At 43.6% G+C, this 25,047-nt stretch overlaps 1 protein-coding gene across 1 annotated transcript in view; it reads left to right on the top strand.

The window, feature by feature from the left end:
- The window catches only part of MAP3K9 (mitogen-activated protein kinase kinase kinase 9), a 74,777-nt gene that overhangs the window by 39,589 nt on the left and 10,141 nt on the right, over window positions 1–25,047 (top strand). The window contains exons 3-9 of the mRNA XM_072839122.1: window positions 4,382–4,562; window positions 13,610–13,758; window positions 14,680–14,855; window positions 18,529–18,769; window positions 20,150–20,272; window positions 21,625–21,778; window positions 24,208–24,276. Of these exons, the coding sequence (XP_072695223.1) occupies window positions 4,382–4,562; window positions 13,610–13,758; window positions 14,680–14,855; window positions 18,529–18,769; window positions 20,150–20,272; window positions 21,625–21,778; window positions 24,208–24,276 (1,093 nt within the window). The remainder of the gene's footprint in view (window positions 1–4,381; window positions 4,563–13,609; window positions 13,759–14,679; window positions 14,856–18,528; window positions 18,770–20,149; window positions 20,273–21,624; window positions 21,779–24,207; window positions 24,277–25,047) is intronic.

Raw genomic sequence — 25,047 nt, 5'->3', positions numbered from 1 at the left:
CTTGTTCAGGGTCACATGTAGAGTGTCAAGGCTGGGATTTAAATTGTCTGCTTTTTTTTTTTTTCTGATTCATGCTGACTCTAGTTACTGTCACCCTAGACCCATTATGTCCCAAATTGAACTTGGCTTCCTCAAAGGGCGTTGCCTCCCAGCTTCAATCAGGGGTGCCACCATTCTCCTTGTCTCCTATGTCTGGACGACTGGGAACCTCCTGCTTCTCCTTCAAGCCTCTATATCCGGTTAGTCACCAGGCTTTTCGTTCAGATGCATCCATTCCTCTCTGTCTCCCTTACCTGGCCAGCCCCCCATTGACTGGGGCTTGGACTTGTTGCCAGCATGTGTTCCACTGCACTAGCCACGAGAGGTGAGGTTTTCACAATACACTTGGACGGGCTTCATTAGATTTTGATAAAGCATTGTGAAGTTTTCTAAGAAGTAAAGCACAATAGTTTGTTTTTGCTGTAGTTGTTTGTCAGTGGTAGAAGCTCAGAATGGTCTAACTGCAGTGGTGCAGGACTGTAAGCTGCTGTGATGATAACCTCTCTCTCCCTGGGGAAAGTGTACCAGGAGGGAACTACTCTATCCTGTTTTTAAGGGTAAAACCCGTTTTCTTTAGCAAATGGGACAATTGGATATATTCACATGCAAACAAATGAAGCTGAATACCCCTTTTGTGGTACACAAAAATGAACTAAGAATGGGTCAATGAGCTGAACCCGTAAAACTCTGAAAACTGAGAGGTAAATCTTAATGAACTTCGATTTGGCAGTGGAATCCTTGCTGTTACACTAAAAGCATGACCAACAACATAAAAAGCAGATAAGGTGGACTTCCTCTAAGTTAAAAGCTTTTACGGACACTGTCAGGTAAGTGAAAAGACAGCCTATAGAAAGGGGAAAAATATTTGCAAATCATATATTTGATTAAGGGTTTGGTACCCAGAATGTATATAAAAAAGTCTTATAAGTCAAAACAAAATTCATTTCTTGAAAGAAGATATACAAATGACAAACAAGCACATGAAAGGAGGCTCAGCATCATTAGTCATTAGGGAAATGCAAGTCAAAACCACAGTGAGATACTTCTCCACATCCGCTAGGATGGTTATAATTTAAAAAAAATAAAAAGGAAAATAAGTGTGTTGAGGATGTGGTGAAATTGGAGCCCTACATTGCTGATGGGGATGCAAAATGGTGCAGCTGCTGTGGAAAACAGCAAACATAGAATTACCATAATAACCTAGTAATTCCACTCCTAGGTACATATCCCAAACCTGAAAACAGGCCCTGAAACAAATAGATGTACCTATGTGTGCATAGTGGCACTACATCATAGTAATCAAAAGGTGAAAACAGCTCAAAAGTCTGTCGAGGACTGATAGATAAACAAATTGTGGTATATCTATATATATATATAGATATATATATATATATAGATATACCTATGTATAGGTATACCTATATACATATGTATATATGGAATATATACATATGTATATAGGTGGAATATACAATGGAATATTAGTCAGCTATAGGAAGGAGTACCGTGCGGGTACAAGCTATAATCTGGATGAATCTTTTTTTAAATTTTTATTTATTTATTAAAGATTTTATTTATTTATGAGAGACACACACAGAGAGAGGCAGAGACACAGGCAGAGGGAGAGGCAGGCTCCCTGCAGGGAGCCCGATGTGGGACTTGATCCCAGGACTCTGGGATCACGACCTGAGCCAAAGGCAGGCGCTCAACCACTGAGCCACCCAGGCACCCCAATCTGGATGAATCTTGAGAACATTACACTAACGAAATAACTAGGTGTGTCATCTGTCACATAATTCCATTCACATAGAATATCCACCATAGGTAAATCCATGGAGATAGCACATTGGAGGCTGCTAGGGGCTGGGTGGACGGGAGATGGGGAATGTTTGCTTATGAGTATGGATTTCCTTTTGGGGGTGAGGAGAAATGTTTTGGAACTAGAAATAGAGAGAAGTAGGCAGGATTGCTAGCTGGCTTCCTTCCTATTACAGCCTCTCCTCTTTGCTGAGGTCAGGACCTCAATGCCAGGGGTTTCTAACTTCGATGCCTCCCGGGGTCCACCATATGAGGATGCTTTTTTGAAGTCTGCTGGATGTAAGGCAGCAGGGTTGGTGGGGATTAGGTGGAACTGGGCTGGATCTGCCCAAACGCCGTTCGTATTCAGGCATATCTTTCCTGGGCTGATTCTTGCCCCATCTCCATCATTCTGCCGCCCTCTTACCCATCAGACAGACTCATATATTTAAAACATTATCTTCATGGTGCCGTTCATTTTCTAAAAATCCATTTCCTATAATAGAGCCTAAACTTCTTTGCTTCCCCTTCCAGAACCTGTGGAAGCTCAGCTGGTTCCATACGTATCATGAAACTGTTATCCGTCCTCCCACTCACCTGGTCCCAGCACCTGGAGTCAGGGGTGACAAGACCAGACCCCATGGGCTGTATAAGGGGATGGGCTCGCTCTGAGTCTTTGGGTGGCTTACAAATGGTCAGCAGCTGGTGGTTGCCTCTTTACAGGGAATAAATGGTGGGTTTCCGTAGTGCCACTGGCCCAGCAATTTGCATGCGTACTTGTGTGTTGTCTCTGCTGAGATGGGGAGAGGGGCACAGAAGAATCTGGAAAGATTTTTGTTATTCAATGAGATGGCTTTTTTTTTTTTTTTTTTAGATCCGGTCAGCTCAGAGCAGGGAGGGGTGCATCAGGGGAGTCGAAGAGGGTGTGGAGGAAGGAGACCAAGTCCATTAGATCTAGGGAGTGGCTGGCATTTTCTTTTGAGCTTCCAGCTCTATAGCTCCTTGTAATCCCTCTTTACTGCTGATTTTCTGAGAAGCACGTAGGACACGGAGATCTTTGGTCTACATCCTTCCAATGTGTAACAGTTCAGCGGATATTTACAGACTGGGGGCAGGAGGAGAAATGTACAGTGTGTGACTTGAGGGACCTGTGTGTGTAAGGCCATTGCCCTAAAAGGCACCCCCAAGCTCCTCCTTGGTACCCAAAGTACCACCATCACAGTTCCTTTCTTTAAATATTGGAAGAGTTTGAGCTCTCCGAGAATCTTAAATTGCAAACACCTCTCAGAGAGGTAAAGGTAAAGCCGTAAGAGCCCCTCAGTGGGAGTCAGGGGAGAATCAACCCAGGAAGGGTGTAACCTAGGACACGTAGGGCTCAGAACTAATTTTTTTCATTGTTTACCTAGACAGAGTGGCTGGAGGAACTGAGTCAACCTTTTTTTTAGTTGTTATTCTATATTCAGTGGATTCCTTTCCCCGCCCTCCCCATTTGGACTTGAACAGCAGGGGTGGGGAGAGACTGCTTCTTCCTTCTCTGAAATCCTGAGTATAGAGCTCTGAATTCCAGGCAGTTCAGTGTCCAGCCCATAAGAGGTTGTGCTTGCATGACACCTTCAGAACCATCCTAGGATTGCACACGTCCACTGTCTGCTCACAGTTCCTTGGCTTTGCTTACGGCACATTGATCAGTTAGCATTTTTGCTCCTTTTAAGAAGGCTGGCTCCTGCAAGGGGACCAGTCGCTGGAACCGTCCTGTAGGGGGGGTGGCTGCCTCAGCTACCGTCCTGGAGAGCCAAGATGGCTCCACAATGTGGTGCTTCAGCGTTAGAACTTGGGAGACAGCCCCAGAGGATAACTGGCTCAGCGCACCAGTTCTTTCCTCTTGGGCCATATCCACAGAGAGACTCATGGGTGTGAACATGTGTGTACCCTCTGACTTCTCCAACTTGACAACCAGTTCTCAATGACTGGGAGCAAGTTCCCAAATTAAGGAGAAATCTCTGTGCCCAAAAGACATGTTTTCCTATAGGCTTAAGTAAAGTGGAAACTATCCAGGCACTGTCTGAAACCTTGAAAATCCACCATTCCTTGTGGTCTGAGAGTGGTGGGCCAGGGGTGCCCAGGCAGACAGGAAGCCCAAGTAGCCTCTCCTCGGAAGGGTCAGCTGTGACCTCACGGCTCCTTCCATAGGCGTGAATGGCTCATACGCTGTGAGGGTTAGGAGAGCAGGCTCTTCAGTCCGGCTGCTGTGTTCATGGGTGCTTTATCTCAGTTTTCTCGTCTTGTAAAAAGGATATGGCAATGGTACCTACCTCATAAGGTTGCTGTGAGTTAAAGATAATACCTATCAAAAAGACTTGGCACAAAAATGGATGCATTGTAGGTGCCTCTTACCAGAAATGATGGTTGCTACCTTCAGACTACTGTAGCTGCACGGGCAGCCTGAGGGAGAGGACGGGAGTCTTGCAGGAGGGCTCTGTATTCAGTGGTCTTCTTGTGATTGATGCAGACTTTCCTGTCTCTTCTGTGTCCTTTCCTTGCCCAGTATTGATCCTCCAGAAGGTGGAGAATGGAGACCTGAGCAACAAGATTCTGAAGATCACTGATTTTGGCCTGGCTCGAGAATGGCACCGGACCACAAAGATGAGCGCTGCAGGGACATATGCTTGGATGGCACCCGAGGTCATTCGTGCCTCCATGTTTTCCAAAGGCAGTGATGTGTGGAGGTAAGGTGCAGAGGTGCAGGGGCAGTGCTCCTCAGGTCTGTTTTGGCTGCACACACGTTTCAGGACTCGGAGAATTGAGGATGGGTAGACTCCCAGGCACCCCACACTGGTCTAAGTGCCACCTTCAGAACAGTCTATAGTAATTCCCAGGTTGCCATGGGACCGTTTCTTTTTTTTTTTAATTATTCTTTTTTTCATTTGTTTTTATTGAAGTTCGATTTGCCAACATATAGTATAATACCCAATGCTCATCCCATCAAGTGCCCTCTTCGTTGCCCATCACCCAGTTACCCCAACCCCCTGCCCACCTCCCCTTCCTCTTGTTTCCCAGAGTTAGGAGTCTCTCATGGTTTGTCTCCTTCTCTAATTGTTCCCCTCCTTTCCCTTATAATCCCTTTCATTATTTCTTATATTCCCCATATGAGTGAAACTGTACGATTCTTTTTTTTAATATGTAAATTTATTTTTTTATTGGTGTTCAATTTGCCAACATATAGAATAACAACCAGTGCTCATCCCATCAAGTGCCCCACTCAGTGCCCATCACCCAGTCACCCCCACTCCCCGCCCACCTCCCCTTCCACCACCCCTAGTTTGTTTCCCAGAGTTAGGAGTCTCTCATGTTCTGTCTCCCTTTCTGATATTTCATGGGACCGTTTCTAATGCCTTCATCTACCTAATGTCCCTTTAGTGCTGTGGCTGGTACCACCCCTGTGTGTTGGCAATTGCTGTGTAGTAAAGACCAGCAGATCCCACGAGCAATGTGCATTCCTGTCTCTGCCTGTAGGGTGGTGAGGGCATCCAGTCATTCCTGGGAACGTTCCCCAAGGTCATCCTGGCTGCCTTAGCAACTGTGGCTGTTACTGCTGGACTTGTTCTCACTGTAAGCTCTTTAGCTGATGAGTATTATTTGTCCTATCTCTTGTTTTGGTGGGTTGGAAGTGATCTTTTCTCGTTGTCTGGTTAACCTTCTAGTCAGGACTCTTCTGTTGAATATTGATACAGAAATTGGAAAAGATGGGTCTCAAGCATGTACCAGAGCTGCAGAGACACAGATTAAATGAACCACACCCCTAGTAAATGTCAGCACCATAGGTCATAAGGACACGGTTCTAAAAATCTTGTCCATAAATAGATAGATAGTAGATAGATAGAAAGAAATCTTGTCCTTGCTGATGGGAGGATGAGCTTCTACAGGGTATGCATCCCCTTGGCCATGACATCACCATGGTATACCAAAAGAAAGGACTGTAGGTTGTCATTGTACTTAGTCTATGAAGTTGTTTCTTCCTGATGAGTTATAAAGTGAGCTTGTGTGTGTATATGATGAGAGTATGTATTTTATTTTTTTAAATATTTTATTTATTTATTTATTTATTTGAGAGAGAGAGGGAGCATGAGTGGAGGGAATAGCAGAGGGAGAGGGAGAGGAAGGTGGAAAGAATCCCAAGTGGACTCTGTGCTGAGTGTGGAGCCTGACACAGGGCTCAATCTCACCACCCTGAGATGATGACCTGAGCTGAAATCAAGAGTCAGGTGCTTACCTGACTGAGCCACCCAGGCATCCCAAGTGTGTGTATTTCAAATAATGGCTTTCTTGAGATATTATACCATATTACAAAGTTTGCCCTTTAAAATGTTTAAGTCAGTGGTTTTTAGTAAGTTTAGCAAATTTGTACCAATCACCATTGTTATTAGTTTGCTAGAGTTGCTGTAACAAATTACCACAGACCTGGTGGCTTTCAACAATAGACATTTGTAATCTGGAGGCCAGAAGCCTGAAATTGGTATCAGCAGGGCTACACTCGCTCCAAAGACTATAGGGGAGATTCTGTTCCATATAAGGATTCTGAATATTAGGACATGGGCGTATCATTTTAGAGCTACCATTCAAACCACCACAACTGCTATCAATTTCCAGAATATTTTTATCACACCAAAAAGAAACTCAATGCCTATTAGCAGTCACTCCCCCTTCCCTCGGCAATTACTAATTTACTGTCTATCTCTGTTTTTGCTTATTATAGAAATTTCATACACATGTAATCATACAGTATGTCGTCTTTGTGACTGGCTACTGTTATCGTGTTTTCAAGGTTTATCCATGTTGTAGCATGAGTCAGAACTGCATGGAAATTTGTTTATTCATTCATAAGTTGCTGGACATTTGAGTTGTTTCCACTTTTTGGCAATTGTGAATAATGCTGTTGTGATCATTTTTTTTTTAAGATTTTATTTATTTATTCATGAGAAACAGAGAGAGAGAGAGAGAGAGAGAGAGAGAGAGAGAGAGAGGGGCAGAGACACTCCATGGGAGTGAGAGAGAGGGAGAAGGAGGCTCCATGCAGGAAACCTGATGTGGGACTTGATCCTGGGTCTCCAGGATCACGCCCTGGGCTGAAGGCGACACTAAACCGCTGAGCCACCTGGGCTGCCCAGTTGTGATCATTTTTGTACAAGTTTTTGTCAACATACTTTCAGTTCTCTTGAGTGTATACGTAGGAGTGGATTTGCCAAGTCATAGGATATTTAACTTTTTGGGGAACCACCAAACTATTTTTTACCATAGTTCTATCATTTCCCACTTTCATTAGCAACGTAGGAAGGTTCCAGTCTCTCTGTATCCTCTCAACACTTATTGTATGTCTTTTTAATTATTACTATCCTGTTAAATATGAAGTGGCTTTCTCATTATAGTTTTGGGAGTTTTGGTTTTATTTCCCTAATGATTACTGATGTTGAGCATCTTTTCATGTGCTTATTGGCCATTTGTATATCTTTTTCTGTATAAATGTCTATTCAAATCCTTTTCCAATTTTAAAATTGGGATATTTGTCTTATTTTTAAGTTGAAAGAGTTCTTTATATATCCTTAATACAAGTCCCTTACCATATACATGATCTGTAAATATTTTCTCCCTTTCTGTGGGTTTCTTTTTACTTTCTTGATGTTATTCTTTGAAACACAAACATTTTTAATTTTGATGAGGTCTGATTTATCTATTTTTTTTCCTCTGGTTGCTTGTGCTTTTGGTGTCATATTTAAGAAACCATGCCCAACATTATGAATATTTATACCTATGTTATCTTCTAAGTGTTATAAAACTCTTAGCTTTACATTTAGGTCTGTGTTCTATTTTGAGTTAATTTTTGTGTGTGGTGTGATGTAAGGGGTTTAACTTCATTCTTTTGCCTGTGACTGCAGTAGTCCCTCCTTATATTAGAGGTTTCGCTTTTTTATGGTTTCCTTTACTCATGGTCAATCATGGTCTGGAAAGCCAGACCTATCATCAGAATACCTTATGCTGTGTCACAATGTCTGTATCATTCACTTCACTTCATCTCATTATGTAGGTCGTTTTATCATCTCACATCATTACAAGAAGAAGGGTGAGTATAGAACAATAAAATTTTGAGAGAGAGAGAGCATATTTATATAACTTTCATTATAGTAGATCATTATAATTATTCCATTTTATTTTTGTTATTGTTCATCCCTTACTATACTTAATTTATAAATTATACTTTATCATACATATGTATATATAGGAAAAAACACAAAAAAAAAAAAAAAAAAAAAAAAAAAAAAAAAAAAAAAACACATATAGGGCTCCGTGCTACTTGCAGTTTCAGGCATCCACTGAGGGTCTTGAAATGTATCTCCCATGGATAAGACTCCTGTATCTAGTCTCAGTATCATTTGTTGAAAAGGCTATTCTTTCTTAATTGAATTGTCACTGTTGTCAAAAAGTAATTTACCACAAATGTAAGGGTTTATTTCTGGATTCTGAATTATACTCCGTTGGTCTATGTGTCTATCCTTAGGCCAGTACCATTCTGTTTTAATTACTGTAGCTTTGTAGTAAGTTTTGTAAATAGATGTAGGAGTCCTCCAACTCTGTTGTTGTTCTTCAAGATTATTTTGGCCATTCTGGATGCCTTGCATTTCCCAAATTAATTTTAGGAGCATTTTGTCCATTTTTCCAAAATAGGCAGCTGAGATTTTGATAAGAATTGTTTTAAATCTGTAGATCACTTTGGGAGGTATTGCCGTTTTAACACTATTAAGTCTTCTAATCCAAGAACATGGGATATCTTCCTATTTATTTAGGCCTTTTTCGATTTCTTTTAGTGATGTTTTGTAGCTTTTGTATATTGTGTCTTATTTTCCTACACATTACTTACAGGGTGAAATAGCTAATATGAGGGAAAGAGTTTTCTTGCCTTAAAATATCTGACCAGATTTCATTAGGTTGAACTGTGTAATGATATTCCAGTGTTTTTGACCAACAGAAATAGCAGGTTCATATGCTTCAATCTAACACTTTCATTACTTGACTATAGGCTAATGAGAATAGTTAATATATTAATTAAGCTAAGCTACTTTGACAAAGAGACCTACAAATTCAGTGGCTTAAATAAGGTAAAAGTGTATTTCTTTTTCCAAGAGTAGTCCAGGCTTTGGGGTAGCTGTACCCCATGAGATCATTTAGAAACCCAGGTTCTTGGGGCGTCTGGGTGGCTCAGTCTGGGTAGCTCAGTCTGTTAAGCATCCGACTCTTGGTTTATGCTTAGGTCATGATTTCAGGTCATGATTTTTGTGAGATCGAGCCCGGCATTAGGCTCTGCACTCAGTGTGGAGCCTGTGTAGGATTCTCTCTCTCTCCCTCTCCCTCTGCTCCTCCCCCTCCTTATGCACACACTCTCTCTCTCTCTCTCTCTCTCTCTCAAGATAGAGAAAAAGAAACCCAGGTTCTTTCTGGGTCTCTCAGTACATTGTTCTTGTCTGAATGGTTACATCTGAGTGACTGTTACTTCAGCATTATATTATGCAGAAGGGAAGAAAAAGAGTTTATCCATGGCAAGTAGCATGTATTTAATTTGGAGACAACCCAGAAGTTGTGCACATCTCTTACTGTACACACCCCACTGCATGCTCTTGGTGATGTGGACACACCTAGCTCCAAAGAAGAGAGACAAATGTAGGCTCTAGCTGGATAACTATGTATCCAGCTAAAACTCTTAGTATGGAAGGAGGGCTCAAGCATGCCTAGGAAGTTGGAAAAAACTCAGTCCCAAATTGACTTATAATTAATTAATTAATTGATTTAGGAAATGTTTGTTGAATTCTAACTCTGTGCCAGGTACTAGGCTGAGCCTGTGTCCATCTCCCACCCCTGCTGCAACTCCTCGGGGACTGGGGCCTCTGGGCCTCTGCTTTTGCTGGGCTCCCAAGGCCAGCTGAATTTGTCTTACTGCTTTTTGAGTGTAGTTCTCTGGGCCTTTTCCACATGCTGTGATGGAAGATATGATGGTAAGGCCCAGATCTTCAACTTCATACATTTTCTAATCTGCTTGGATTTAGACCATTTCAGGAAGAATAGTTGACAAAACTTTTCCCTTTGGTTGTGCTGTGTAGGGAACACAGTGGTTAGTGGTCTCCTGTAATGACTTCTTGCCTGGTATGTGGGATGAAGTGGAGGCATTTTAAGTTTGTAAAATTATAGAAGTAGAATATGTTCACCATAGAAAAAATTAGAAAATATGGATAAACAAAAAGGAAAAAAAAAAGGGAAAAAGAAATCACACATTACCCACTTCTAAAGATAACTTCTATTAATATTTTGGTGCATTTATTTCTGTTCATCCCTTAAAATGGGATCATTCTGTTTCATAAGCTGCTTTTGGAATATAATATAGCATTGCATATTACTATATTGATAAATATTTATTGTGTCAATATATTCATGTATGTATTATATATATTGGTAAATAGATCATCATTTCGAATGAGGTCTAGTTAACAAGAAAAAGAGTTTTATGTTACTTTACAATTTACAGAGTGTTTTCTCATGTGGTAGTTCAACTGTCTTTGCCAAAGATTTTTTTTTTTAAGATTTATTTATTTATTTTAGAGAGAGAGTGCGGGGAGAAGAAGCAGAGGAAGAAGGAGATAGAGTCTTAAGCAGACTCCATGCTGAGCATGGGGCTCCATCTCAGGAACCAAAATGAAGAGTCAGATGTTCAACCCACCATGCCACTCAGGCGCCCCTTTGCTAAAGATTATTAAACAGTCAGTGTGCCTTTGGTCAGGCTGCTATCCACTTTGATGCTTTTCCTCACTTTGAAAACATAGAACACCTCTTTCCAACCTGTGACCCCACCAAATGGTGGAAAGGATTTTCATATCCCTGGAGGTGGTTAATTATTGACACAGGGTATGCCCAGGGTTCAGGGTGAGGTTGCAAGGACTCCTGGGAAATCACTGACAGCACTGTGGGGGAGGTGGTGGCCCTCTGCGGGGAGCGGGGGAGGGTCCTGAGGCAGAATTTCAGCTGAGCTGGTGCTTCCAGGCTGCTTGTACATGGTCTTGAAAGGGCCTCTTGACCTTCTCTCAACCCTGGGAGGGCATCAGAGTGGACCAAATCCGTGGTAAATCACGTGGACTTCTTCTGCCCACCTCTCCCTGAGGCGCAGACCCATCCAACACGTAATTCTTTATTTCCTTTCTTGGACTGTATTCCTGCCAAAGGAATGCCAGGGATTCATTTATATTACCACCTTCGGTTACAGAAATAAAGAGGAACATTGGCAGAGGAAAACTAACTGGTTCACTCGTTCTCAGAAAGCCTCCTTGCCTGAATGCTGGCGTCCCTCAGCAAGGCTCTCAGCCGACACTGTGGACTTTCCCTGAAGCCCACCCGAGGCATTCCTGTTTCAGGCCCTTCCCAAGGGGAAGCACACAGTGGTGGTCACTAACCCTATATGGAAGCTTCTGGAGAAGTAGTAGTCATGTTATTTATCCCTTGCCATTATTTTGTGAGGTAGAAGTGCTGTCTTTGTTGTGTAGGTGAAGAAAGCAGAGGAGCTTCCTTACGCAGAGATGTACCACCATAAGTGGTAAAGCAGACATTTAATTCAAGTCTGTCTGAATCTTTCTTGAGCAGCATTTGACCTGGTTCTCTTAGTTGTGGGGCTTTTCAGATGGAATGAAATGCAGATGAACCAGAAGCCAGCCAGGTGGGAGCAGAGCTGCCCTCCTTGAAACTGAGAGGGGTGGGCTCCCTGACTCCTCCCTCTTCCAGGGCCTGAGACATCTCTGTAGACACCATCAGCCGAGCAGATGCAAGGACACAAACAGGACACCTGTTTAGATTTTTGAAACATTCTACTGTCTTTCCAGGTAGTTAGGGCGCAGACACCAGTCATCTTCACATAGGTGGAAGAGAGGTCTTTGGGACCTTGGGTTTTTGTGGCCAGAGTGGAGGTTGGTAGTAATGCCAGGAGCAGACAACTAAAAATGAGAGTCCTGGGGGTACATCTGTAGGAATCTTCTGGGATGCCCTGGTGCATTGGTTGGCACGTGGCTCTTCTTTGGAGCCATGCCAGGCCACTTGGGAGTCTTTGAGGGCAAGGCATACCTCATACCTGCTGACTCCTGTCTCTAGATCCCTGTATCCCTTTACCTAGCAGGCAGGGTTTAGCTGTCTCCTGCCTTCATCCTGGTCTGGTGTAGGTGGCCAGGAGCCCATCCCGGTCTCTTTGTACACTCTTTGTATCTGTGGTGTGACTCATCTCTGTATTCTAATTGACCTCTTTTCTATTCCTCTCACTGGTCTCTTCATGGACAAGGTCTTATCCTGTATCCCAATGCCCAGCATTGAGCTTGATGCATAGTAAATTTTTAGTAGATGTGTAAAATGAATGAATAATGAATAATGAATGGCGATGCATTTGAATTTGATCTTGAAAGGTGATTGGAGTTTACCAAGCAGAGTAATGATAGAAGGGGATTCTAGAGAGAAGGAATTGAGACCTGGACCATGGTGGTTCAGGGTCCACCATGACTTATTCCATGTCTGCCCCTAAATACATGCTGCTGCTAAACTTAGCTGAAACTTTCTTTCATCATCTGCAAAATGGTGATAATATTTATCTTGCAGGTTTATGGTAGGGTTTTAAGATGATGTTTATAAGTGTCTTAGCACCTTGTGCATACAAAGCAGCATGATGAAATAGATACTGGGCTTACTTTTTTTAAAAATTAATTTCTGTGCCTAACATGGTACTCAAACTCATGACCCCGAGATTAAGAGTTTCATGTTTCACCAACTGAGCCATGTTTTTTAAAATAGCATGACTTGGTTTGTTGTAAGCCACTGATGAGTATTTTTAAAAAGTCGAGGTTTGTGTTGAAAAAATAATGAGAGGGACTCTTCTGACTGTTCATGACTTTATGGTTGCTTATCCTGGGATACTCTTATTCCTGGAAGGATTGAACATGACATGATTTTGCCTTATTCTGATTGTGAATTCATAGAATAATTATTCTAAGCTTTGTGCTCCATTCTCTGACTCACAGGACATGTGAAAGGAAATTCTTCATGTGGATTTGAAAGTTGGGAGGAAACTTAGGTCCTCACAGCTGACATACTGCTCTGCTCTTCCCATGTAGGCAAGCCTTGTGTGACTTGCCCCTCTGAATTAGGCAGAGGTCTCTGTTAACCAACCAGCAGCAGGAATCCAAACTAGTGAGCATTTAAAGAAACCTGTTACAGGAGCAAAACCTGTTTGTTTTAGGTGGTCAGCTCTCTGCTGTTCAAAAGCTGAGAAAGTGTACCTGTGACTAACATGGAAATTTCCTTAAAACAGGAAAAAATGTATTCTTGGGAAGCTGCTCCTTCTTCCAGAGTATTATGTTAGCAATAACAACAACAGAATAGCTATGGCTGGCGAGCGCTGATTTAAACCCTTAGAGTAGCTCAGTGAATTTCATGGCATCCTTGTGAGACTGGTGGTGTTATTTGCACTTTATAGATGAGGAATTTGAGGAACAAGACTTTGAAACTAAATGTGCCTGACTCCAGAGCTTTTGCTTTTAGTGGATAGGCCTCATGGCTTCCTGTCTATATTCCATTAGTGTGTCTACTTTGTTGGTCTCCCTCCATGCCAGAGAGAGTGTGGGTAGCTCAGAAAGGCCTCATGAGCTCCATCATTAAGATCATCTGTGGCAATCTGAGATTGCTTCTGTCTTCTTTCTCTCCTCAGCTATGGAGTGCTGCTTTGGGAACTCTTGACTGGTGAGGTGCCCTTCCGAGGAATCGATGGCTTAGCCGTGGCTTATGGAGTGGCCATGAACAAGCTCGCCCTTCCCATTCCTTCTACATGCCCAGAACCTTTTGCCAAACTCATGGAAGGTAAGTGACCCCTGACTGGAACAAAACCAGAGAAAGTTTGCCTTCTTAGCAGCACTTGGGTAGATTTCAGACAGTTCTGTTGGGTTAGTTCCAGAAAGAGGAGATGAAGTATTAGTCACTCAAGGAGGAATCCTGTGGGTGGTTGGAAGAGTTACTTTAGGTTGATGTCACCACCCTGCTACATTGATATCACAGACACCCCTTCTGTCCATCTCCAGTGACTTGTAGAACTTAACTGAAATATTTTATTATTTAATACATAATGAGAATATATAGCAGCTTTTATTTTCAGGACCTCTGAGTATATTACATATATAAATGAAGAACGTCCAAGAAGAAAGGAACTCTAGAAGACATCTGGTCAAACCCTATAATTTCCTAAGTGAGAAATCCAACCTGAGAGAGGCAAAGTGCACTCCACTAGCTATTGTCTGAGCTGAGAATAAAGTTCACTTTTCCTGCCCAGTCCAGTCCAGGGCTTTTTATCCTTGCCTTCTCATCATCCCATTGAGGTGGGGAAGGCTGGCTCATTTATTTGTAGGAAGGTGAGATCCGGAGTCTAGTCACCTACTGTCACTTCTGGAATCGTGTAGGAACGTGATAAATCATGGTTGTTGAGCCTCATGCCAGCAAATTCTTTGGAGTTGCTTTTCTGATGCTAAATCAGTAGGCAGAGGCGGATGGGGGCAGAACTGATGCATTTTATTTCCACATTTTATTTCCACATTTTTTATGATTGGGAGGTTGGGCAATTTGCTTTACTTCCCAAGCCCTATGTGCAGTTACCTAAATCCCAGTGTTTCTGTTCCTGGAGGGAAAAATAAGAGGCAGTTTTCTGGTAAAGGAGGTCATGTACTATTCTAAGTCTTACGCTTGTCTCTGTCCACTCATGTTTTCTTTCTATTCACTTGTTCCACGCAGACTGCTGGAATCCTGACCCTCATTCGCGACCATCTTTCACAAATATCCTGGACCAGCTAACTACCATAGAGGAGTCTGGCTTCTTTGAGATGCCCAAGGACTCCTTCCACTGCCTGCAGGATGACTGGAAACATGAGATTCAGGAGATGTTTGACCAACTCAGGGCCAAAGAGAAGGTAAACAAAACAGGAAAAGAATGTGAGTTGAATCACTGGGCCTTCCCCCCTGGGGCCTCTGGACAGAGTCTGACACAACCACTTCCCTGCTTATTTTGAGGTAACAGAGCAGCTTTTTCTTCCCGACTTTACATGGAAGGTGTTCTCCAGGCCTCAGGTATGACCAGAAGAAGTAGAGACTTTTTCTTTCTTTCTGGGATTTGGCAGGACCAAGTAGGGGTGTCATGAGTCCAGAGTTCTCCATACAGATTATCTACAGGGAGTCTGCTTGTTCCTCTCCCTCTGCCCCCTCCCTGCTAATGTGCATGTGCAGTAAGTAAGTAAGTAAGTAAGTAAATAAATAAATAAATAAATAAATATCTAAAAAAAAAAAAGAAGAAGAAGAGAGTGTTCCTGTTACTAATGCTATTCCCACTAGAAGAAACCTAGAGTTGCTGGTCCTTTAGATTGTTGAATCACTTGATTCTTGGTTTTCTTTCTTTTGATCAACGAAATTATAAGGATACCTGACAGTAAGAAAAATGAAAGTTGGATTTTGTCAGTAGGTAGTTACTAGGAAAAGCCAAATCCATCCTCATAATAGCTAACATTCATAGAGCATGTACTATGTGCCATGCTCTGTTATAGAGCAATTTATATGAATTTTTATATAATCTTACATAAGATAATAATTTTCTTATGTAATACAACCATGTGATTGTCAGTGCTATTAACTCCATGTTACATGTGATTCCCATGTTAACTTTCCCCAGTTCATGATTCAGGCAGTTTGTTTCAGAGATCTTGCCCTCAACCGCTGTGCTATGATGCCTGTCCATTAGAAGACTCCTAGTTGGGCAAGATGAACTTTCTCTCTGGGGAAAGTTCATTAAGTTCAAAGTCCTATTAAATCATTATATGCAGGTGATGTGATTTGTGCACTAGGAAGCTAATCCCCAAATGGGTGTTTTACTAAGAAGGAGGCTCATGTTTGAGAGTCTTGCAGATACATAGTGCCATTGGCGAGTACTCCATAAACATCCTGATTTCCCATATGATTCAGCTCATTCTCAGCTTGTTGAATTCATTGCTTCCAGGTATAGTGACGATGGATTTGTCCCTAGACTGGGGACTGAGTTCCCTCAAAGGAAGGGGCTATAATGCAGACTTTCCCTAGATAAGAGCATGCAGGAGAGGAAGACTTAGGAAGTCTGAAATTAGCTTGAGCTCTTTAATTTCCCCACCTAGCAGCATAATCAACCAGCTAGGAATGATTTTCAAGCATGTTTTTGTTCTCCTAATGGTGAAAACAATGTAGTGGGACAAGGAAAGCCAAGGGAGTGTAGGGGCATACAGCAGTGAATCTGTTTGGGGCTTATTTCATCAAAGAAGGAGAAGTTCAAAAGTTCAGGTTCATCTCTCAGACATGTATGATGAATCTGGGTTCCCATAAAGGATTGCATTTATAAAATTGACTTCTATCTCCCCCTCCTTCTTTCTCTTTCATTCATACATTGACACTGAGCACCCATCATGTATAAGACAATTTTTCTTTTCTTTTCTTGTTTTTTTAGAGAGGAGAGGGAGAGAGAATCCCAAGCAGGTACTATAGTGCAGAGCCTGTGGCAGGGCTCAGTCTCACAACCCTGAGATTATGACCTGAGCCAAAACCAAGGGTCAGACACTTAACCAACTGAGGCACCAGGCACTCCCAAGACCATTTTCAAGGTGCCAGTCCTTTTCTCACTTTTCCCCTTTCTATCACTTTTTATTATCAATTATTTTTCTATTTTTTTAAAGATTTTATTTATTCTTGAAATCGAGAGAGAGAGAAGCAGAGACACAGGCAGAGGGAGAAGCAGGCTCCATGAGGGAGCCCAATGTAGGACTCAATCCCGGGACTTCAGGATCACACCCTGAGCCAAAGGCAGGTGCTAAACCTCTGAGCCACCCGGGCTGCCCTCTAATTTTAAATTCTTATCAATTTTGATATGTTGGTATTCTCTTGAGAATAGAGGGCAAGTTGAATGAGAAGTTCCTAATATCAGAATATTTTATTCCCCACTTGTCTCTGTTGTCTTTTCTGTTCTCTACCCACTACTCAACTTCCCTAATATGTTCTCACATATTTTTTCTAGCCCTAAGCTCACATTCTACAGTGTTTTGTTTCAGTCCAGAATGACTTCTTTTTTCTTTTTTTTTAAAGATTTTATTTATTTATTCATGAGAGACACAGAGAGAGAGAGAGAGAGGCAGAGACGCAGGCAGAGGGAGAAGCAGGCCCCATGCAGGGAGCCCGACGTGGGACTCGATCCCGGGTCTCCGGGATCAAACCCTGGGCTGAAGGCGGTGCTAAACCGCTGAACCATCCGGGCTGCCCCAGAATGACTCTTATGGTGGAGCATTCCATGCAGAAATTTTAAGTTTCTTTTTTTTAAAAAAAAATTTATTCATTTATTCATGAGAGACAGAGAGAGAGAGAGGCAGAGACACAGGCAGAGGGAGAAGCAGGCTCCATGCAGGGAGCCCAAAGTGGGACTCAATCCTGGGTCTCCAGAATGACGCCCTGGGCTGAAGGCGGCGCTAAACCACTGAGCCACCCAGACTGCCCAAATTTTAAGTTTCAACCATAGAAGTGTTGCTCTGGCTACTTTATTGAAGAAATACCCCACTTTTTAAAGTTTTAGTGCTTTATCTCATCCCACTTCTGTCTTACGCCCTGGGTAACCAGTGCTGATGGTTTAGATTCCAGATTTGACAACTGTATGCACATATTCTGTTCTCCTTCCTATTTCCTGATTCCATATGCTTCCCCCTTCCCCGGCCTCATCTCAGGAACTCAGTGCTGGGTACATATATAAATTCATGCTGAAGGAAAAAGGGGAGGCAGGGAAGAGGTCCTGCCCATCTGATATAGCAGCAGTACTAGAGCAAGCACCTGGCAAAGACTTGGGGAAATGTTTTCTCTTCCCTTTGCTATGCTATCATGATCCTTCCAGAGCACGTGGTTTTCCTTCAAGATGAGAATTCAAATCACATGCCTCAGTGGATTCTATTCACCAACTGAACAGAGGTTGAGAGGACATGCCACACTACCTTTTGAATAATCACTTTGGAAATATATCTTTATTTGAATGTTAGGTGATAGCTGGAGGGCAAGTCATTTAGAGTGGGCACATTTTAAGCTAGATCTCATTAAGTTGGCTCTGGTTTATTTATTTTATTTTATTTGTTTTATTTTTTTATTTCATTTTATTTTATTTTATTTTATTTTATTTTATTTTATTTTATTTCATTTTTTAAGTTGGCTCTGGTTTAAAAAACATCCTTTATATAATGGAAAAAATCAAAATAGAACCAAGTCTGTAAAATTTAAATACACGGTTATATTTTCTACCCAAACTCCCATTTTTTCCCATCACAGGCAGTTTTAATCCTTAATTAAAGAGCAACTAGCCCATCAGCCCCTGTGTCCAGGGCCTCCATAGCTACGTCCTCAGGGTGGCTGTGCTGAGCCTGCCCCTGCCCAGCATCCGGGGTGGTCAGGTGTTCGTTGAGCAGCTGTGAGGCCCGCACGTCTGCCTGGGACCGAGAGTATGGGGCATTATGGGAGACTGGCTCTCGGGGGCCCTTAGCCTCCTCACCCGCCTGTGCTGAGCACCCACTCTTCCCTCCGATGCTCCTGCCCCTGCAGGAGCTCCGCACCTGGGAGGAGGAACTGACACGGGCCGCGCTCCAGCAGAAGACCCAGGAGGAGCTGCTGCGGCGCCGCGAGCAGGAGCTGGCTGAGCGGGAGATCGACATCCTGGAGCGAGAGCTCAACATCATCATCCACCAGCTGTGCCAGGAGAAGCCCCGGGTGAAGAAGCGCAAGGGCAAGTTCAGGAAGAGCCGGCTGAAGCTCAAGGATGGGAACCGCATCAGCCTCCCTTCCGGTCAGTGGCTGGGGACCTGCTGGGAGGTGGGAACAGGGCAGGGTTGTGTAGCGGGGGACCTGGGGGGAATGGGTTCAAAGTGGGCCGTTCCATCCAGGGAGACTGGCCTGTGGCAAAGCCTCCCCGCTCCAGGTGACCAAGCACAGAATGGGAAGGAAGACAGAGCGGCGACTGGTGGACCTGACAGGCCGGCACGGTCTTGAGCGCTGGTGGCGTGGTGACTCACACAGAGAACTCAGGGCGCTGCAGAATAACTCATCTCTGGGTTTCTTTAATAATTAGTTTTCGGTGTGCAGTTGAGTTTAGGATTCACTTGTAAGAATGTGATTTATACACAACCCTTCAGAAGCACATTGGGTGAATAAAGATACATTTGTAGTATGTTTCAGCCTTGGGAAAATGCAAAGTAATAGGAAACTCTGAATTAGAATCTTTGTGGGATGTCACGGGCCCATGGAGGGCAGTGAGTGCTCGAGTGTGTGTTTATTGTGTCCTAAGTCTATTAGGTCCTGGGAAGTAAACTCAGTAGAAATGTAAGGAAACCAAGGGAAAACAGTATCATAGGGACAACAGGATGTTTTTAAGCACTGGGATGGATGATGGCTTCAGTACAGACAGGGGAATTCATTCAGTAAAATTGAGCGAATGAATTTGTGGGACATGTTTACTAGTGTCCTTGTTGCACATTTTTCCTGGCCAGGCAACACAGTCTTTGAGCCCCTGTGGAGCATGTTGTGTGTGGTGGCATGCTGCTGTGCTCTGGGGAAGCCCATAGGGAAACAGTAGCTGCCACATTAGGGAGATCACGTCTCATTGGGAGACCTAGGTACCAACACTCAGCTGTTTATTTTACCTCTTAATAGTTGAGGACCCGGGAGCTTAGAGACCATAAATGCTTTTGGAAAACATCACAGTTTGGACTATTCGCCCCATCACGCTCACTTCCCAAGGTTCCCACCAAGGATTTGTCGTTGTTAACTCTGCTCTGCCTGCCCTGAGTGAGAAGCATCTATCTCCCTACTTTAGTCCCTGAGCATATCCGAATAGATTGTAAGAAATAGAGTCTTAAGTTGGATTTCCTAGAATAATCAGCAAGTCTCATGACCTTAAAAAAAAAAACTATTGTAAGTCTGTAATTGCTACACCTACATACACGATAGATGAGGTTCACTCAGTGAATTTTCCTTCTCTTTGTATGTTCATCTTGCTGTCCTGTCATCGTTGGGGAGAAAGAGAGGATTCTGAAAGAGAATATTTCCTAGGCGAACTTAGGAAACTGGGGCCTGTCCCTCAAGCTCACTAGGAAATGACCCTTTTCTCATGGGAATTAGATTATGGGAAAATTCTGACACATGCACGTATCTGTCTCTCCCCGAGCAGATTTCCAGCACAAGTTCACGATTCAGGCCTCCCCCACCATGGATAAAAGGAAGAGTCTCATCAACAGCCGCTCCAGTCCTCCTGCGAGCCCCACCATCATTCCTCGCCTTCGAGCCATCCAGTGTGAGACTGTTTCCCAAATTACTTGGGGCCAGAACACACCAGGGGCATCTGTCCCCTGCTCTGTCCAGCCACCGACTGGCCCAGGCTTGCTCCATCCATAACTACTGCCACCTCTCCTCGACAATGTGTATATACATGCACATATGTACGCAAACCCTTAGCCCTCCTCCTTGTCTCTCCCCATGAGCTTTGTACTACCGCCTCCTCTACTTTCTACTCTTAGATACCAGCAGAGGGGATTGTGGGTATTGACAGGATCTTTTGTCACCTACAAAGCAATATGGAAACTGGTGTGCGATGTCGATGCCCTGGTGCCTGGCCTGGGTTGGTTGGTACCCTGGCCTGGAGACCTTGTATGCTCTCTGCCATATTTGGGGCATCATTGTTTTTCTTTTGTTCCTGCTTCCCAGGGAAGGATGTTTTCAAAGTGTAGGTCCTAAGGAAACTTGATAAATACTTTGTGGGAGGCCAAGTCTGGACCAATTTTATTTTTACCACAGTGTTTATTAAAAAGAATTTACATACACACACACGTGTGTGTGTGTGTGTGTGTGTGTGTGTGTGTATGCATTTATCTAACTTAGAGAGATTTTATTTAAATACAGAAACTGGCTATCCTAGAAAAGTCCATTCATATCAGTGGATTCCCATTTCTCATGTGGCCGCAGTTGGCTGAAAGCAATGGCAGCCTCCATGTGCTCTGTATTTTCCCTCAGTCCCCTCAGCTCCCTGATTTTTGGTGTCTGGAACCATCTGCTCATTCACGAAGTAAGGATAGCCTCTGAAGCATTTGGTTTCAGTGTTTGTTGTAAGGTACCAATGTCAGAAGGATGTTCCTCCTCTCTTACCTGTTATATTTCTCTAGGCCTGTTCCTTCCCCTTCTCCTCCTACTCCTGACTTCCCTCTCCATAGTCTTGAGCTCCTCATTGTCTTCCTTTCTCACCAAAATTCCTGTCTGCACTTCCAAGTCTCCCTTACCTAACCCTTATCTCTTTTCTCTCCGACCTACCTCCTTACCTACCCACCCCCAATCCAGTTCCACCCAACAAAACGAATTCCTTAAGTCAGGTGTGTTTGGAACTCTGATGTCTGGCTGGCCTAAGCTCCAGCTTTGCACTGGTCTTATGAGACTCTGAGAAGTTTTTCCGTGTTTGGTACTTTGAGAGTGCTAAGTGATTGGTGGCTGAGGAGTTGAAGGCTCCACGTGGGCACAGAGTTTTTGAGGAGGCATGACTTCTTCCCTGCAACTCCATATGTGTGTGTCTATGTCTGTCTGATAAGGTGGAGGCTAGTTTTGGGGGGACTCTGTCTATCTTTTTTCCAGATCCCATCCAACTTTTGTTATTCACAGTGACACCAGGTGAAAGCAGCAAAACCTGGGGCCGGAGCTCAGTCATCCCGAAAGAGGAAGGGGAGGAGGAGGAGAAGAGGGCCCCCAAGAAGAAAGGACGGACATGGGGGCCAAGTACACTTGGTCAGAAGGAGCTTGCCTCAGGCGATGAAGGGTAAGAGCCAGAATGGGGGAGATTCTTTCCACTTAAAGATGGGTATACCCCTTTAAAACTACGATGTGACATCCTTTTCTTCTGTGGTGTGTTTCATTGCTTTCTGAGAAATGACAGACTTCTTGATCTTTGCAACAGTTTTCCAGTCCTCATTCCCTGGAACCTTCTCCAACAAGGCTCAGCATACTTTTTCTATAAAGGTCCAGATAACAAATATTTTAGGCTTTCGGGTCATAGTATCTCTTGCAGCTCCTCCGCTCGAAAAGCAGCCGTAGACTGCGGGCAATCCCTAAATGAAGAGCATGGCTATGTTCATTCAGTAAAACTCTGTAAACACAAGTGGTGGACAGGAGTTAGCCCCTCGGTTATAGTTTGCCAACCCCTAGAGGCGTCTGACCCAGAGTAGCAAGTAGGCCAAACAGTAACCAATGTTAAGAGTTCTGCTGGGTGTTCTACTTAGACGTGGCTCTTCTGACACATCCGCTCTGAGCAAAGAGAAGCAAGAGCAGGGGGTTCAGGACTCTCTTGACTTGGAAGCTTATTCCGAAGCAGGGGTAGATGATAATCTGATAGTGAGTGTCCTCAGATGTAACCCAGGGCCACCAGGACTTCTTTTAGGCCCCTCCCTCATAGCCACACTGAGTTGAGGTGTGAGCACCCCCTCTGGGCAAAGCACAAGACCCAGCTTTGTGTCTTAGATATGCTTGCATTATTCCTGTGGCTCACAAGTTAAATTTTTCTCAAGTCTCGGTTCTTTGGAGGCCAGTCCCTTGCAGTGTCGTTAGTAGTGGCGATGGTCATCACTGACCCAGACGGCCCGGGTGTGAATCCTGGCCCCACCAAGCCTCGCCATATGGATTTAGGTCTTCTTATCTATAAAATGGGGGCTCATATCAGCACCCACCCAGTGGAGTTGATGTGAGGATTAATTAAGTTCATCTTCGGGAAGTGCGTACCGGACTAACTGGCTCCTAGGAAGCGTGTGTACCTATCTGCTCTGATGCTTCTTCCATGCTTCTCATGCAGTCTCTGTTTCATACCGGAAGGTATGAGCGTAGTAGTTTATAATTCTTATTCTTGGTCTTAGAATCTAGAATCGTGTTTCTTGACTGTTCTAAGTGTGAAAGTAAGCATCAACCGCTCTCTCCCTTTTCAGTCATTATCCTGAACTTGTGTCTGAACCTGTACCTGGTTCTGGTTATTCCTTTGAATGCTAAGAAGATTTCCTGTCCAAAATCTGTTTTCTCATGTCAGATCTGAGCTGAGGTGAAAATATGTTTAGTGCTTAAGAGGTTGACTCTTTGAAGCCAGGCTTTAGAAATAACTAGATGCCTTGGAATAGGGGGAAAAAAAGGAGGGAGGGAAGGAAGGAAAGAAGGCAGACAGAAAGGAAGGAAGACAGAAAGAGGAAAGAACAAAAGAGAAAGGAAGGAAGAGAGAAAGAGGAAGGAAAGGAAAAGGAAGGAAGAGAGAGAGAGACAAAGAAAGAAAAGAACGAGAAAGAAAAAGAAAGAAATTAGGAAATTTAGATATGTAGGGCAAGCTGCCTAAGCTCTACAAGAGTTCAGTGACTGAGCCCTCTGGGGATGGTCAACTGCTCTGCTGTAGTGGGTTCTGTAGGGAAAAGAGCTCCTCAGTTTGAATTCCTCTGAGCCCTGGGGTGGGTCTGAGAAACTCAGTTACCCTGAATCTCTTGATATTTCTGATGTTCGTATGATTCCTGATAGGACTGGCCAGGTTGGCTGTGGGTCCCAGTAGTTTCTATGGTTCTGTTTCATTTATAGATATTTTTTGTCTTGCTAGTAAATTAACTTTATTTCATGCTCCAGAATACTAACTTTGGCATTTTCTTCCCCCTTGCATAGATTTGTCCTCAAAACTGTTGAAGCAGTTCAAAATATGACTTAATTTTTTATGATTCCTAATTCCTATTGAAGAGATGAAGTATATTCTATTCATTCTCGAGTGAAGACCTCTTTAACATCAGAAAGTTTTGAGAATCTCTGTATAATATTTCTAATTTTAGTCACTCTCAATGGAAGAAAATATGTAACAACAAAAAGCCATATTGAACTCAATAATGTTAAGTGGATTTGGCATCTCCATCCTTTTAAAAAATAGCATATATCTTATAGGAAACATACGTGCTGGCTCGTAGACAGCTTGGGCATCTGTGGATCTACGCGGCCTCTGCAGTTATGCTGTGGCTGCTCAGGGACCTTCATCCCACAGATGGGCAGGTCCTGGGCCTGCGGTAGCTCACGCAGGGCCACCTCATTAAGATTCCTTCATGGTATGGGCTTTGCTGACCAGGCAAGAGGAGGGCAGCTGGTGGCAGAGCTGGACCAGCATTGAGGGCTCCCATGTGGGAGAGGCTGAGTTGGATGTGCCCACTGTTGCCTCCTACTGATTTTCTTTATCCATTGAAGATCCCCTCAGAGACGCGAGAAAGCTAATGGTTTAAGTACCCCATCAGAATCTCCACATTTCCACCTGGGGTGAGTCTAATCTTCACCCTTCCATCGAATGTGTTTGTAATAAGTCTCCTTTCCATTTCCTTGTTCTCACAGCACTCCCTGTAGAATCGAGCCTCATTAGTGCCAAGGCTGTGCTGACTTGTTTTTCTTCAAAGCAGTACCATTGTGCACCCTGGGAACTTCCTGTGTTGATCTGACTTTCCCTTTCCTCATTTCCCTGACCACCCCTGTTGTTGGGATTCTCCTGGCACCCTTAGTTATAGGGAGACGATACAGGGCTATTTATCCTTTGATCTGCAGCACTGGCTTTGATTTTGCTAATCTGGATTCCCATGAACCCAGAGCTGGAAGTGATAAGATTATCAGTTAGAAGTCCCAGGCTGTGGGTTCCAGTAGCATGCTTATCTCAGGCTGTGTATTTTGGTTGAACCACTGGTGCTGGAATGTACTTGAATTAGCTGGCATTTCCGATAGCACTTGAAACGACGATCTGAAGTGAGAGGAAAAGTTGGTCCTTCTCTCTCCCTCAGGATGGACTGGGAAGAGTGGGCTTTGTTCGAATAGCTTTTTCTGGCCCTAAAATGAAAGCCACCTCTGATTATAATCCTGGTATTTCCAAGGCAACCATAACCCACAGATTCCTCAGTCTTCCCTCGTTATTGTCCATTAAAGAAAAGACCAGTGCTTCTGGGCCTCTGATTCTCCCATTTGTATGAGGGGATTGGGGGGTACCCCGTCAGGATCCTTAGAGTTACTGGCTTGGGGGTGTGAGCTCATCACAGGGATTTGAAA

The sequence above is a fragment of the Canis lupus genome, chromosome 9, assembly GCF_048164855.1.
Source record: "Canis lupus baileyi chromosome 9, mCanLup2.hap1, whole genome shotgun sequence".
Lineage (NCBI taxonomy): Eukaryota > Metazoa > Chordata > Mammalia > Carnivora > Canidae > Canis > Canis lupus.
This window is presented reverse-complemented; position numbering and strand designations above follow the sequence as displayed.